Genomic DNA, 16415 nt, shown 5'->3' with positions numbered 1-16415 from the left:
ATTATTTTGTGATAATAATTTTGTGATAATTATCGATTGTCGAATGCTAGTTTGAATCACGACCTTCTTGAAGTTCCCGTATGAGGTCTTCCAAAACCGGTTTACATACCCTACTGTGTAGAGTAGCGTTTCTAGCTCCGATCACTGATGTACAGCGCCACACTTTTTAATCGTCGTTCTTCGTATTGTTAAGCTTTTTTCTTTAATAATGTTTCTGTTTAATCAATTAATTACAATATATTTACGCCAACAGGTTTTCTAATAAATTAGTCGGAAATAAGTGCAAAATATCCAGCTGGCGACGCGTGTGTTGGAGTACTGTCGATACTCCGTGCGATCTTTTCGACTTCTCGGCTTTATCGAGTTCCGGAAAGTGACCGGAAAGGTCCGGAGCGTCATCGTGGATCGTGTTACATCTGAAAATAAACACGGGAACTTTCCGAGGTCAGATCGCTTACATTTAGGTCCTTCTGTACTTTCCGAGACGCGAAATGTAAGATTGAATAAGTGTCGTGTATAGAAAGTAGGAAAAAAAAACGGCGATTGACCTCTTTCAACAAAGAACCCAGTTGACGAGATTGTACAGCCCGACGTCGTTCGTCATCTCGTAAGAGAGCGAACGTCTCATTAGTCTCACAGGTAAGCGATGTGTTTATCGGTATTCGTAGTTGTTGCACGGAATAAATAATTTGATTTTATCTCGTTTGCAGAGAGACCATTTCCAATAGTTTCCAACAAGTGCTGTACGGAAGTGAGAAATATTACAATTTCTCTCGTGCGATTTATTCACGATTATTGTGAAGGACGACGGAAAGATCCGTAAAGACAAATCTCGTTCAAACAGGTTTAAAGGACATCGAGTGAATAAGAGAGGCCTAGAATCACGACGTGGAGGTTAGATTGATCCTCTAGAAGGTTAGAAATGGTCGCGATACGTAACGGAGCTTCCTCGAGAAGAAAAGTCACGTAGCTCGCAGTATCACTTTCATTTAATCGTAATTTGTTGCGGCGCGATATTCAACTCGCCAAGCGCACGGAACTCGGATTATCGGATAAGCATGTATACTTTTAAGCCATTCGTATTTACCAAGCACAAGGCAAATGGGCCGGAACGTCCACCAAAAGCACGCAGCGGTCATCGGATTGCATGCGATCATCGAAACTTATATTCATATGGAGGTTTCAATCCATGCGTCGCTGATACCGACCCGGATATGCGCGATGATCAAACGTGGTTCGCCAGCAAGCCTCTGTTCAAGGAACTGTGGCGTTTTAATCTAGTTAGCGAGCGTTGGAAGCGGCTGCCCGGTCAAGAAAATATGCCGAACGAGTTGGCATCAAATGCAATGATACTGTGTGGCAATGCACTTATGGTATATGGTGGTACTGGTGTACCTTTTGGGGAAAGCTGCAGTAATCAGCTATATGTTTGCAATGTGGATGATGGTGCAATGAAAGTTGTACCGGCCACGGGTGAGCTACCGGAACCTCAATATGGACAGGTAATTTTTTATTTCGCAATATTGATACAAAAATTAAATATATTTATATATTATTTATTTTTAACAGGCGCTAGTATGCCATGATTCCTATCTCTACACAGTTGGTGGTACAACTGGATATGAATACACTTGTGATATTCACCGATTTGATTTAAGAAAAGGCGTCTGGGAAATAGTATATATTTGTTCAGGTAGGGATGAATCAGAGCCGCGCGGAAGATACAGGCACGAACTTGCTTTTGACGGCAAGATGATTTATGTTTTGGGTGGCGGTACTTCTACAGAATCTTATGGTTTTGCAGTAAGTAATTCTTTAAATATTCTATTTAAAACGGGTGCAACTTATCTTGTACACGGTGTTCCATAATAACGAACACTTTTTTCGCGATAATAGCTGAAATATAAATTTTAAAAATACTAGTATTTTTGGGCGATATACAGCTGTCCTTATATCACCGCGCGATTTATTCGACGCACGGATTGAGTGACCGATCGGCGGCAAGGCGAACGAAGATGCGCGGGCGGAACTATGTATATGTATGCAGTAATTTTTAATTTTTATAACGTTTACAATATCCGTTTTTAAGGAAATACCAGCATTTGATTTAAAGACCAACAAATGGAGGACTTTAAATACCCATGGTGATACTGACACTATGGTACCAGCACCACGACGTTGTCACGGTTCTGTTCAATACACAGATGAGAAAAGTGGAGTTACTTCGGTCGTTATATCGGGTGGTTACAACGGTGATTGGGTATTTTCTGACGTTTGGCGGCTTAATCTCAATACGCTACAGTGGACACGCCTAAGAGAGTGCATTTTGCCGTGCCCGGTATACTTCCATTCGGCTGCACTGACTCCAGAAGGCCGCATGTATATATTCGGCGGAATAGTAAAAATAAACAACAAGGTTATTGTCACATTATATCAATTGACGTAATATATTTGACGAATATTTAATTCAATACATTTTCATATATATTAATTCGCAATCGTGATAATTTTATCGTTACAGATACAGAGAACGAACGCCGTTCATTCTGCTTGGTTAACAATTCCCAAGTTGTCTGAGATCTGCTGGCAAGCGTTGAATTATTATTTCCCGCATTTGAAGGACAGTTCACCAGACAAACTTCTTCACATGGGGATACCATTAAAATTCGTACAAAAATTTGATTTTTATGACTGGTGAATTTTTAGTTTTATCAATATTACTGACTTCTTAAATCAAATATTTCTTGCGCTATACGCACTTGAAGGCGTTTGGATACGCTTCGGTTATTCAATTTTTCGATATATAATTTTTAACGCAATTTTTTTATAATATTTATTACGTAGTAACAATAATAATTAAAGTAATTCCATAGTCCTGTTTATTAAAATTATGACTAATAATACAAGTTGTTTGCGAAATAATAAATTTGTCCTCTCTCAAATTTGCATTTTAATCCAATATTTAATATTCAAATTGCGCTATTTTCTTAATATTAATAGCAATTGATGCATCTCTTTAAAAAATGTACAAATCTAAGAATAAGAATAATTTTAAAAATTATATAAAGATAAGATTACGCATCAAAGGCTTGGTTTTACCAACGTAGTTAATTTAATCGGTTAGTTAACTTCTAGGGTTTTAACCGACCGATTAGATTAATTCACGTTGGTGAAACTGGGCCTAAGATATAATTTATTAATAACATATTTAATGTACAGTATATTTATTCTGCCTTTACATTGTCTAATATGCTGTATAATATATATATATATACATATATATATATTCTTGAGTATAAATTGATAATTTTTACTAATTCTAATATTCTTAAAAAAAAAACAAATCTGTAGAAATTATTAATTCATACTGCGCAATGATGAAATATTCTGAATGTTTAAAATAATATCGAGAAATAATGTTATTAATTATATATTTTACCTAAAAGAGATTGTTGATGAACGTAATTTATCCGCAGTGCCTAATAATTAAAGCGATGCTCGTCAAACTGCTTGTTTAGAATAAAGAATTTCGAGATCTTTAGCTGTGACATTAAAAATCTTGGTCATTTTTTTCCTACGTTAAAGAAAAACGTAGTACACATATGTATGTATCTACAATAGTGGATATAGCTCGTTTAATTTTTTTCTGGATATTAATTTTTCGACAGATATTTGATATATTAATTTTATATTTTTAATTCTTTGTTCTTTCTTTAAATAGGCATCGAAGTACTAACTAATGAGAGAATAACCTTGGAGGAGACGAGATTTCACTACTACTGCTGCTGCTTGTGCTGTTCGTCAGCTAGCAACGGATAATGCAGGGCTACTGGATCATTTGGCATATTGCTAATTACTAAAATACCTGTCAAATGGTTCAATTCTGTGTTACGAATGCAATTGTAAGTATACAACAATATGTATATTTAAAACATATTTTAATTAAAATTAAATTTAATTATCAAAATCTTTTAATCCGCTTAATTTTCTAGCTAAAAAAAAAAAAAAAATAGTTGTCGACCAGATATACAACATCAAAATAAGGCGTCAAGTTCTTCTCACTTTACCTGCCTATGCGCGCTCTGAGGTTATTCTCTTGTTGGACGGCGTATGTAAACTTGTTATTATATATATTTTTTATTAAAATTATTTTGATTTTTTTTTTAATAATATCGTACTGTACATTTTGTTTATTAAGACATTAAATCTTTAAGAATTAAAGTTCACTAGTGGATAAATCGGGGACGAACGATCTTCTAATTGTTCTGAACATTATATAAATATATATCATTGATCATAATTACAGTAGATCTCGGTGCTGTTTAATGAAAGCGTTAACTGTACATTAGGTAATGTTACTAATAAATAAGAGAAAAAGAGAGATATTGTAAATATAAAAATGGGAAAAATACAAAAGAATCAAATCTTCCGATTGAAGGTGTTTTTACTCCTCGAAATTCATTCAGCGACGAAAAGAAAATAATCTTGTTGGCAATATGAGGATAAAATAATTAAGAAAACTGAGAGAAACGTGCTGTCTGTGCCAAGGCCATTATTTTTATTGCAGTCGCGCAAACGGTACTGATAAAAAGATGTTGATTGCGTTTATTTTCCATCAAGGTGTTCTGCAAAGTTTAAACGGGTCACCTCGACGTGGGGAGTTAAATATATAAAGACGGAAAGTTACGAGCTCCTCGTGATCTCACGATAAGGCTCGTCAAATTACGTAAACGTAAAAATAATAACCAACGTGAAAAAGCGTAACCGTAATCGACCGAAAATCTCTTTTAATGCTTGTAAATTTCTGAAATTACTATTTAAACAATAAATTGTACTTTTTTTTATATGATATTATTAGTAGGGCGATTCGATATTTATACAAATTTAAGTAGATTTAATTATGTACTGACAAAAATATTTTTGAATATTTTAACAATCTTTAATTAACTTTTTCTTTTCTAGAAGACTTTGTGTTTTTACTAAACGTCATCATGTGACCGTGAAGCGTCAAATAAAAACCAAGTAGTTTTTATTATACAAAAAAAAAGAAAAAAGTACTTATCTATCTCGTAAATGAAGACAATGGTATAGTTTGGCACGTTTTGAATTTTGCGCGGAAGCGGATCGCCGCGAGAGCGCGCAGGCAGCCGTGCTACAAGTCGTGTCCAGCTGCACCTGCTGCACCGCCATTTCGTAGTCCGCGGCCTCCACTCTTCGCTCCGCGTAACAATTATTCAGATGCATCCGAGCCAGAGTACGGGTTGGACGTGCGCGTTTATCAGTGCCAACGTACCGTGACGAGGTATCGTCGCCCTCATCGCACCGCAGCAAGAGACGGACGTCCGCGGTGAAAGGAGATAGCCACGAACGAACCTTCGATTTGCCTGGTCAAGTGAATTCGCGCCTTCGCGGGGGTTCACGTTGGTCGCTCGTCGGTGTGTCCCTCTCCTCCCTCAACCTCCTTCCCGATGTATCGTCTGTACACGCGGTCGAGCACGCGCCGACCCAAGATGCGCCACCAGGTATTTATGTAGTACCGACCACCGCCGCCCTCGAGTGTCGCACATTCGTCACCCTCGGCGTCTCCCCGTTACGTCGGAAGGGAGGACAAACCCGGCGCAACCCCTTCGAGGAAGGCTCGTCGTCGTCGTCGCTATCGGGACGGCCGGGTGGGAGCGGAAGAGGAGAACGATTTCGGTCCAAATAGAACTGCTGCCAACAGCGATGGATCAAAAACGCGTGTACAAGTTGGTGCTAACCGGTGGTACGTAACAATGGGGATAACACTATGACCTGTAGCACGCAATAAATCGAGAGAGCGGTAGACCGACCTCGTTCGCGATCATCCCTTTTTAGACCTGATCACTCAACCTCGTTAATTGTCGTGACATCGGTAATTAGACGATCTCGACCGTTGCAGCGCGGAAAGTCTCCCATTGATTTTTTTTTTTTTTTTGGAGGGGGGAGGGTATTTTGTCCTTGAAATTCGCGAGTTTAAAGACTTGTTCTTCTCGTACCAAGTCTCTTGCGAGTAATTCAATTTTTTTACAGGTGTTTTATTACAAAATATTGGGGTTGTAAAAAAAGTTAGTTAATATTGGCCCCTCATAATTGAATTACCTCTCTCTATTTTATATATTTACGTTCCACTTATTCGCCTTCGGCCTATTTTAAACCTGCGTGCTCGTGTGCACATTTTGGACCGAGCGCTCGATTCTTTGCTCGTCTCACGTCAGCCGGTGTGGAAGAAAAAAAAACGTTTTACATGCTCGGTATTTTAATAAAGAACTGTTGTTCTTTTTCGAACAATGTTTCGCCAACTCGGGGAGGGAAAAACCGATGCGTTAATCGCGACGAAATTCGAGTTGAATATACGCGGTAAAATAAAACGAGAGAGACCTTGAAACGTGTGCTTTGCTCAAGAATATTCCTAAAATTGTTTTCAGCTTCGCCGAAAGTTCCATCCCTGCTTTTGAAGGAAAACAAAGCACTGGCACATATCCTCTTCCTTTTTTCATATTCTTTGAATCTCTCTACTTTGAAAACGAACGCCGGGGCGAAAACATGAAAGACTTTTTCTCGATTGGAGCGTGAATGAAGAGCATCCGCAGCACACGTGGTGCGTTTTTCTCTCGTTCGTCGGTCAAATGATGAGCAAGGTCGGAAATCCGCGGCCAAGAAAAAGGAAAAAAAAACCTGTGCGATTTACCGACACGAAAGCGCAAACTTCGTGAAGGAGTCAGTATCCCATTTACAATATTAAAGTATATAATTGAAACATGACATCGATATAATGAAGTTTTGGCGTCTTTTCAGAAAGTTCTGGGTACGTTTCAAAAAACAAAAAAAATAAAAATAAAAGAGTAATCGACGAGATATAATGCAAGGAAATGGATATTTGAAAACGCAGAGCCTGCTTTAGTTTTATTGTATGAGAAGTGAGTTCTATTCTATTCAAGTTTAACTACCTGAATCTTACATTTTTCAAACGAACAATCACTTGGAGAGAAAAGAACTGCAGTTTAAAATAGAAAAACAATTTTTTTCTTTTTTTTTTAATAGTAACAACAGAAGTGTAAAGGAGGCGCGGCACATATGAGATCCCAGGTTCTTGATTATCGGAATTTTTCTAAAGCATGTCGAGAGCTCTTCAGGGCCAGCGTAGAAAAAAAAAATAAAGGAGCAACTGCGGTAGAAATGCAGGTAATATCGCGGGTTCCGTTAATGATACTGAAACTTTGGTAATGGGAGACTGACTCTGGACTCATCTCGCTGTTCACAACGTCGCGTCACACTGTTTCTCGTCACCCTTTGCAACATTTTGCAACGTTTGGACATTATCACAAGCCACGCGCGGATGACGATCGATTTCACGTAGAGGACACGCGGCCGCAACGTTGTACCGGGTGACCCCGTCAGAAAGGTTCGCCGGGAACAAGTCCGTTAGCATAATTTTTATTAAACTTTACTCGAACTGCGGAACGAAGTTTTACCGCTTAATTAATTGCCTTTCGCTGCTCGTGTCGCTTGTACCGTTTATCCACCGCGCATTAACAAGTTCTACATATATCAGCGCAGTATAAACTTTACCGATAAGACCTAGATTATTGTCATTTACATAAGTCTTTTTAATGATAACTGAATATCGTATACATCGGCTATCGAGTATCAGGCGCATATTCACAGACGTTTCTTAGACACCCGTGTTAAATGAGTCACTGTTATTTTTTTTTTTTTTCTCTTTACCTTGATAAGCGAATGTTTTCTTATATTTATGTTCATTTCAGAAAGATAAAAACCGGAAGTCACCCGAATTAGATAGCGTTACGCTGGGTGGCCTTGTCGAATTCGTATTATCTTGGACTACGCGTTATCTTATATACTTATTAATGGCCTTACTTGACATTACGAAAAATTGCAAAACGTAGAGTGAACTGAACAGAAATGATATCGTCGAAATAATGCGAAGGAATGTAATGTGAGTGACTCGAAAATGTATGCAGGAACTTAAATTTTACGACCGCTACCGCTGACAGTGTACCCGATAAACGAAAACGTAAAGTTACCGAGCTTAATTTAAACGATCAATTGTAGTCACACGATGGTGAACTTAAAAGAAGTTGCCGTCATTCCTAATGAATACGATGTATAACGTCGCGACAAGTTAATAGTCACCCCGACGCGCGCCAATTATAGTAAATTTGACTTTTATTAGCGTCTGGACCTTTTTATATTCGTCGTTTAATTTGCACAATAAAAAAAAAAAACGAAAGAAGAGACGTTAATATCGCGAAGTAGGTTTAGCCCATGCAAAACGATGCTCGCGCGTATCAATGCCGACCTCTCGATCTCACATACTTTTTTTTTTTTACAAAACTTAGTGCAGCCTAATTTGATCTAACCACGTATTCGTAATTTCAGGTCCATGTGGTGGTAAAACAACCGGGCAGACCAGACTGTGCACTTTCTTCGAGAACATGGGTTGGAAGGTAGGTAAAACTTTTCGAGCTTTCAGAGCAAAATACCTTACGTAAAAGAAAAGGAAAAAAAAAAAGAAAAAGAAAAAAATAGAGATCTTTGTCGCGAATGTTCCTCCTTGTGCTGATCTTTTGCTTTTCTTTCCGAGCGATGTTCGCTCGTTGCCATTGTTAAATTCGATTCGACAGATGCCGTATAGTATTTTTAACGTAATGCAAGGCGTAGTTTCGTTATTGCCAGTATAACCGAGAAGGGGATGATTGCCATTCTGTATAGAGTCTGCTGTACTACTTGCAGAACACATCGTTCGATTATCGCGTGCTGTACAATAATTCGAGTCAAGGATAAACGCATTTATGGTATAATCTAACTATTTTTTTCATTCCTCGTCTCCCCATGGAGCATAATGTATTTTAAATTTAACGTCAAACGTATCATAAAAAAAAAAGAAAAAGGGAAACACGACAACGATGTTTCTTGAACTGCTCTAATTAAATGTTATAAATTTATCGCGAATTGAGGCAGTATAGCCGAGCAGAGATTTCCGAAAAGAAACGTGATCTAGTTTCGGGGGGCTCTTACCCTTCGTTTTGGATTCGATAGAGCGGTGGTTATCTTCTTTTTCAGGTGTTTCGTGTCCCCGAGACAGCGACCGTGCTGCTCAGGTATGCAATTATACGATCACAAATTTACAACCAAAAAAAAAAGTAAAGAAAAAGAACAAAAAGCAAGAGAGAGAGAGAGTGTGTGTGTATGTATATGTGTGTGTGACATAGAGAGAAAGAGAGAGAGAAATTGGAACGAGAGTCACCCCCGCATAAAAGTGCGATTTGCTTTCGAATTAACTCTGAAATGCTTTCGTGATGGAACTCGAGAATAAAATCGTCGAGAGAATAATTTTAGAAGGTTCCTTCTGGAGTTAGATTCCGTAAGAAAAGAATTTGAAATAAGTTTTGAAGGTTTATTAAAAGTTCACTGAAAGTATTATGAAATTAAGACACGTCCCGCATATTCTTGCACGTGTGCGTTTAAAGCATTGCAGGGTTAAAAAAAAAAAAAAAAAAGAAAAAAACTTCTGAAGAATGAAATAAAGCCATTCGCCCTCGTTCGCGTGATATATCAATTGTTGCGAGGAAAAATTTGTGAAATGGTCTTCAAAAAGGAGATTGTAATGTCGGGTAGAGGAGAGGCCTGAAGATGATTTTTAAATGGTCCGCGTAACAATGAACCCCTTCAATTGCCGCTGCGATTGCAACTGCGTGATATTTAATACCGTCCCACCGTCACAATAGTGTTGCAAATACTTTCGATTAAACTCAATTAATTAAAACACTCACGCGTGTAGCGCGTGCCTCGTGCAATTGTCTCATATTTGCTATCTGCTTTCTTTCCATTTCAGTGGCGGCATCAAGTTTTCAGACCTGAATGCGGAGGAGGGTAAGTTCGCTGATTACATCGTTTTTATTTACACACATATGCACACACTCGCACACTTCCCTGTTCCTCATCATACTCGAGCGATTTTTCGGTGCTCGACAGTGCGCGTTCCACGACGTAAAAAAAATTTTTTTTTCAACGATAGGCGGTGCAAAAATTAATTAACGATTAATTAGGTAGGTTCATCTAACTCGACGGATTTAGTAACTGATCGTCGGGCCACCATCCTCCTATTTTTTCACGCTCAATTCCCCGGAAGGAGACTAATCGGGTGCGTGCGAGGTGCGTTATTTTTCCCCGACCTTGGTAAATCGCGGTTCGGACGCATTATCCCGGTAATGCGAGGAATTGCGTCAACCAGCGCAATCGCGACGTGAGAACAAACGCGGACGGAAAAATCCCAAGTTTTGCAACGTGCGAGGTAGAGTAGACGAGAGGGAAAGAGAAAAAGAAAGAAAAAAAAAAAACAAAAAAACTTGGCATCTCGATACGACGACAGGAAGAAAAAAAAAGAGGGAGGGGAAAAAAAAGAAGATAAAGAAAACCAGTTCGACCTGTTGTGTCGCGTATGAAACGTTGAATCCTCGAAAGCTTCGACGGATCTCATCCGTGAAGTGAAGAGTCCGCTACGTTTCGCGAGGGCGACGGATCTCCCACCGCGAGCTTGCTCGCTTTTGCCAACGACACGGAGAGACCGATTGCATAACGCGTTAAAATTCCTGGCTTACGCTAGACTTGGCCTTCCGGTGTATGATGTATCGAGAGGACTTTGTCCGGCATCCGGCGCGGTTACGCGAAGTTTCATTATCGCCCGTGTCGGTTGCACGTCTCGCAGCCGTGTCAATTGATTTACCATTCGGTTCTATTTTTGATCCCTTGTACTATTATTCCTCTTGCAAATGTAATTTCGTTACACCTCGCGGCGAGACATATCACGCGCGTTTAGACGAGCTAAAACGTATGCGCCGTTTAGTCGCTTTAAAGTCTTTTTTTATTTTTTATTTTTAAACCTTCCGCCCGATCATCTAACACATGACGGTAGATTTTAACGTTTAGCGTCGAGATAAGGTAATAACTTTGTTACGTCGCGTCGATGATCGTCACACGAAATGCCACGTTCGTCTTACCCTTACGTAAGACGATTGTGTGTCTTTAATCAGCTCGCCCTTGAACGAATACGAACGAATGCGAATCGCTCAACGTTAGGCTTCCTTTGCTTACGTTTCGCGCACACGTTTTATCACCGTCCTGAACGTAATCTAATATTTATGACATGGTACACGATTCGCGCGCGTCATTACATTCAGGGTCATTAGTCAATTATAATAATTTCTTTGTAATTACAATTTTACGGCCGACGGTGCGTTGCCGGTTCACTTACGTTTGTATCTTCCGGCTTAGATTAGGTTTTTTTCTCCATCCCGTCCTTGCCCGTTCAGCTATTTTCTCGCGAAGGCACATTCGTCAGTCAAAAATGGGTGTCCAACGATAAAACCGACGTTTTGAAACGTGAGACTCGATTCTGGGGTAATACGATCCGCGCGTTTCTTTCGCCGGCGATATTAAAGTGTTGACATCCGTTAAATTTATCCTCGAGGAAAATATTTCATTTAATTTCGTTTAAAAAGAAGGAAAACAAAATTGAACTATGTGGAAGGAATAACGCGCAGGGATCAAGGTACACTCCGACGTCGTAGATACGAAGCCTGAATTTATATTCCCATCCTGATAGGGTTCCTTTTAATCCTACGACTCTTACTCTCGCGATTCAGCCACTTGGTGCAAAAGCACAGCGTTCTTTTTCAATTTGAATCTCTGGATGGCATGGTACCAAGATCAAGGTTGATTCTAGCGGAGAACCCAAGTCCTTTGCACGCGAAATCCTCACATCTAGATCATAGGAGCGATGCCTCTTACAAAGGCAAGGCGAGGTGGCCGGAGATCCTGAAAGTCAATTCCGGTGTGGGTGAGTCCGAATTATAGAGCGCTAGAGTGTGGCCTGAGACACGATGAAAATCTTCAACGTAAGACGCAAGAAAATCAACGAGTAATTTAAACACGTTCAAAGAAAATTTTTAGCGATTGATTTATTTCAAATTTTCCACCGTATCGTTGCAAAGAATATTAATTATGTTGATTGTCTCCAGGCGTAGTGCATTAAGTAGACATTTATCGTAATAATGTATCGTTCTTGCGTCAGGAATTAATAATTCATTCTTTTCGTGAATTTATGGAATGAAGAGAAACTAATTGGTACTACACATGACATAGATATTGATTTAATAAAACTGAAGGCGAAAGATGTTACCAAGTAAAACAATCTCTAATCATTAAAGTAAAAGAACTTTACAATCTGTGATCGGTATTTTGTCTCTTTTAAAATCGGTATCTCTCTTTAATTTGCCGGAGTAACCGGCTTTTTATAAGTCAATCGATACACTTTTTACCTTGTCGTCTAGTAGGCATAGTAGTTTATTTTATCCCTTAGTCGTATCTTCTCGCTTATCGATCGCTTCTCGTAGTCTCGACCTGCGTATCGGCACAATATCGTGTATTTTACTTATTATTCTGTTGATATTTGATCTTTATACTTCATTGTGTCTCGGCATTGAAACTCGAAGCACTCTAAAATTCCCGCCCACGAGAAACAAGTCCTCGTGCACTTCTTAGTCTTAAACCAAATTTTTATTTTTTTTTTTATTTTTATTAATCTGCTTATTGTGAAATAAAACTATTTAAGATATATTTATTTCGCAAATTTTTAATACAGTAATGTAAGCGAAATTATAAAGCTATTAAATACACGAATATCAAAAAAAGAAACTACTAAAAGTTGACGAATTTTATTTGAATGAATGAGGATCGTCCGTCCATCTCGACAGAATCTCTTTTAAAAAGAGATGTAACACGAAATTGTTTTTGAAGAAATTTATCGAGCTAGGTATTTTAAAGGCTTCCTTTCGTAGAACTTTAGGCTCCCTTTATTACGATAAATTACATTATTCAAGCTAGCGCTTCAGGTATCGTCGAAGTCCACGTGCAGATCATTTTACTCAAACAATACTTGAAACAAGCGAAAATATCAATTATTTTAATCGCTTTAATATTTGTGTTGCAGGATTCAAATTTCAGGAAAATCTTTTACGCACGATGATACAAATCGAAAACACGTTCTTTCAACTGGGTGAGAGCTGCTCGAGAAATTGCCTGATCATTTGTGATCGCGGTGCGATGGATGCTTCTGCCTGTTAGTACATATCATTAAAGAATAAATTTAGTTGAAGCTTTCTCGTTAACGTTAATATTAACGAAAATAATTTTTGCAGTTATTTCAAAAGATAAGTGGGAGCTTATGATGGCTTCAAACGGATGGAACAACGTTGAACTGAGAGACAACAGGTAAAATTAAGAATAACTATACTATATAAAAAAAAAAAAAAAAAAAAAAAAAAAAGTATAAGCTTGTCTTCGGAATAAATATGTTGTATTTTAAATTAGTGAATTAATTTTCTCGTACTCTTTGTTGACCAGGTACAACCAGATCATCCACATGGTTTCAGCTGCAAACGGTGCAGAGGACTTTTACTCTACAGAGGAACACGCATGCCGTTCCGAGGGTGTCGAACTCGCACGTGAGCTCGATTATAAGGCCGCAGCTGCTTGGGTGGGCCATCCGTACTTCGACGTTATCGATAATAGGCAGGATTTCGAAACAAAAATTTGCCGAATGATTGAATGCGTGTGCCAGAAACTGGGCATCGATACCGGCGACCGGTTACGCGCCAGCAGCCGCAAGGTCAAGTTCCTTGTGAAAGCGCCGTTGCCGGCGGACAGCGAATTCCCTCCTTTCCAGGACTTTGACGTTGTACATAATTATCTTCAAAGCAACAATCCCAAGATGCAGGCTCGGCTGCGCAAGCGTGGCCAGAAAGGTAAATTGCCATGCAAGCTAAAAGCTCTCTTCTTTAATAATCTAATTGTAGTAATGCGATTTAAATTTTTTTATTATTTAAGGTCACTGGTCATATATCCACACTATTCGCCGGCCGAAAATGTGCGGCCAAGTGATTGAGGTCAAGACTCAACTGACGCACCGAGACTATTTGAATATGCTGGCCCAACGAGATGATTCGCACTTCACTATTTTTAAGCGTCGGCGTTGCTTTCTTATCAATAATCAGTATTTCCAGTTAGATATATACAGAGAGCCGGCGCATCCTAGGTAACGTTCAAATAATATTCTCATTATTGAATAAACTAAAATGTGGACTTTAAACTATATTTATCTTTCCATCTTCGATGGAAAAATAAAACAGTGAACTTAGTGTAAAATGAATTCAAGACAACCAAACGTTTGCATAAGAAATATGACTAAAAAAACATTTAGTAGAAGTGGTTTAGTTATAATTAATTCCAAGGTTAAAATTATTAAATATTAAAATAGACTTTTGTACTTCCGCCAAGATCGTTCTGCTTTATACTCATGCATTCACTCGTGGTAAAAAAGGAATATTGTATTATTACAATAAATATAAAATTGTACTAATTTTACAGATGTCGAGGTTTAATGTTGCTTGAAACCTACACGGCGTTGACGGGTGATGAACTGAAAAACATTCTGCCTCAATTTCTGACAATCGAGAAAGAGGTCACCGGCAACCCAGACTATAGCATGTTTAACCTCAGTTTACGTGAAGAATGGAGCAGTACTAACAAATACTGTCACAATTTGCACGGTACTTCATTCATATATTTAATAAGCCATGTAATTAAATGAGAATATCTATTTTGTTATATTTATTTTATATATTTTCTTATTTGTATTGTGTTTCAGCTAGAAAAATTTTAATTTTTATATTATAAATTTTATATAAGCATAAAAAAACTATATTTGAATGCTGATGAAGAGTATTTGATATTTTATTTTACAGGGATACAATTAGCAGAGAATCAAAGTACTTCGATTTCAAAGCCCATGACGACCGAAGTACAAAGTAATGGATTTGATTGCAAAAGTAACAGTGCGCTAGGTTCGATTACAAACAGTCAGCAAATGATCACTAATAAGAGCGTCAATGGCACCCAAAATGGTTTAACAAACGGTAAGGTGACGTTCGCTGAACGATATAATATAAATTGCAATAGCCAAGGACCGGAAATTCGTAATGGCAATACGATAAGAAAAAATTAGAATTTGCGCGGGTTAAAAAAGTCGATAAACTGTAAAATAATGGATTTGATAGTAGATTCTAATGGAATATGCGAAAAATTAAGGAACAATGAAATCTCTTAATGATAAATAATTCGCAAATAATTCCAAACTGTAGCAGAGACTTAACGTTATTAATATTGGCGATCTAATATTTGAATTATATTGAGTACACTAGCGCGATAGATTTCTTAAATTTCACACAGATAATATCTATTTTTTAACCAAATTTGCATGTCGTACTTAAGAAATTTTTGTGAAAGATTTTATCACTTTTGCCAACGTCGATTAAACTAGGGTCGGAATCAAGATCCAGTATAAATTTTTCAAACTTATGACAAAAATTATATGAAATTTAAGAAAGTCTTGTAATATCCAAAAGATTTTGAAATAATTATCCAATTTTTAACATTAACAAACAGCAACAAAGTTTTGTTATAGCTTATATTATGTTTTCAAACTCTTTAAAATTTGTATATACTTTTTTAGTATTTATAGAAAACTTCTAAGTTTTTAGATCTTGAGAAGTTAATCTGGTCTCGTTCGAAAAAAAAAAGCATTGGCGTAATACAGTCGATTGTTACAATCAATGAACTTTTAATAATTGAAAATATATTAGTACTTAATAAGTGCTTGCCTGTAAAAGTAATTAAGTTAATTACATGTGACGCAATTATTTTTGCTGGATCTATCCATTTCTGTGATTAATTATAATATTATAATCGCGATCTCACAGACAACGGAACAAGAGGTTTACTGAAAAAAAAACTTGATTATAAAAGTATAATTAAGAGATTTAAAAAAAAGTAATTTGCAAGATTCTATATTTTGCTCGTAAAAATTGTTCTAAAACTTTATAATGAATTCTGCGATGACGCTTACTTAAACGTATGTCGCTCTATCACATTTTCCACACGCCAAACTAATATTCACAAATTTTTGCCACTGTTTAGAGACAAAGTGCCTGTGAAACATTCATTCGCGAAAATAAGGAAAGAAATATATACGTGCGTGCGTGCGTGTGTTTGTGTGTTTATGTATGTATGTATGTATGTGTAAAAAAAAAAAATATGAAAGTCTATATTTTCAATCAATGATGCAACAGTGATCTATCAATGCGCACTCAATTTACGTAGATAATTGATCTGAAAAATTATACCCATCTAATAAAACAATGTCACGTGCCTATCATGTATTATGTCTCCACCATGTGCTAAAATTGTGCAGAATATTTCAAGGAATCCTTTTCTTAAAATGAAATTTATTTGTTGTATTCTTTTTTACTTTTTTT

General features: G+C 37.5%; 2 protein-coding genes across 8 annotated transcripts; both read left to right on the top strand.

The window, feature by feature from the left end:
* Window positions 1-20: 20 nt before the first annotated feature.
* Window positions 21-4432, top strand: Slim (scruin like at the midline). 3 transcript variants are annotated; one of them, XR_011546548.1, is made up of 8 exons: window positions 21-639; window positions 711-1502; window positions 1570-1803; window positions 2090-2416; window positions 2522-2694; window positions 3477-3604; window positions 3722-3902; window positions 3993-4432. XR_011546548.1 is itself a non-coding variant. In XM_070665477.1 (6 exons), the coding sequence occupies exons 2-6, from the start codon at window positions 1059-1061 to the stop codon at window positions 3738-3740; spliced, it is 1197 nt and encodes a 398-aa protein (XP_070521578.1). In that variant the 5' UTR covers window positions 21-639; window positions 711-1058; the 3' UTR covers window positions 3741-3906. The 3 variants fall into 3 exon arrangements, 1 of the variants encoding a protein (XP_070521578.1); XR_011546547.1 differs by lacking the exon at window positions 3477-3604; XM_070665477.1 differs by lacking the exons at window positions 3477-3604; window positions 3993-4432 and having other exon boundaries at window positions 3722-3906.
* Window positions 4433-5242: 810 nt separating this feature from the next.
* Ttd14 (TRPL translocation defect 14) lies at window positions 5243-16310 on the top strand. Of its 5 annotated transcripts, none has more exons than XM_070665473.1 (10): window positions 5243-5764; window positions 8422-8489; window positions 9106-9143; window positions 9878-9915; window positions 13034-13162; window positions 13242-13314; window positions 13447-13847; window positions 13930-14137; window positions 14470-14651; window positions 14847-16310. In XM_070665473.1, exons 1-10 carry the CDS (start codon window positions 5725-5727, stop codon window positions 15104-15106), a joined length of 1437 nt encoding a protein of 478 aa, XP_070521574.1. In that variant the 5' UTR covers window positions 5243-5724; the 3' UTR covers window positions 15107-16310. The 5 variants fall into 5 exon arrangements, with proteins under 5 accessions (XP_070521574.1, XP_070521577.1, XP_070521573.1 ...); XM_070665472.1 differs by lacking the exons at window positions 5243-5764; window positions 9106-9143 and adding exons at window positions 5947-6938; window positions 7063-7203; XM_070665475.1 differs by lacking the exon at window positions 5243-5764 and adding an exon at window positions 5947-7203.
* Window positions 16311-16415: the final 105 nt, after the last annotated feature.

This window comes from Cardiocondyla obscurior, linkage group LG13 (assembly GCF_019399895.1).
Source record: "Cardiocondyla obscurior isolate alpha-2009 linkage group LG13, Cobs3.1, whole genome shotgun sequence".
NCBI classification, from domain to species: Eukaryota; Metazoa; Arthropoda; class Insecta; order Hymenoptera; family Formicidae; genus Cardiocondyla; species Cardiocondyla obscurior.
Note: the sequence above shows the minus strand (reverse complement) of the source record. Positions and strands in the feature narration are given on the sequence as shown.

Coding starts and splice junctions, on each gene's coding strand:
- Slim (XM_070665477.1), top strand. CDS start 1,059: ATGTATACTTTTAAGCCATTCGTATTTACCAAGCACAAGGCAAATGGG. Junction 1,804..2,089: donor CAGAATCTTATGGTTTTGCA/GTAAGTAATTCT, acceptor TCCGTTTTTAAG/GAAATACCAGCATTTGATTT. Junction 2,417..2,521: donor TAGTAAAAATAAACAACAAG/GTTATTGTCACA, acceptor TTATCGTTACAG/ATACAGAGAACGAACGCCGT.
- Ttd14 (XM_070665472.1), top strand. CDS start 7,096: ATGAGATCCCAGGTTCTTGATTATCGGAATTTTTCTAAAGCATGTCGA. Junction 9,916..13,033: donor AGACCTGAATGCGGAGGAGG/GTAAGTTCGCTG, acceptor TTTGTGTTGCAG/GATTCAAATTTCAGGAAAAT. Junction 14,138..14,469: donor AGAGAGCCGGCGCATCCTAG/GTAACGTTCAAA, acceptor CTAATTTTACAG/ATGTCGAGGTTTAATGTTGC.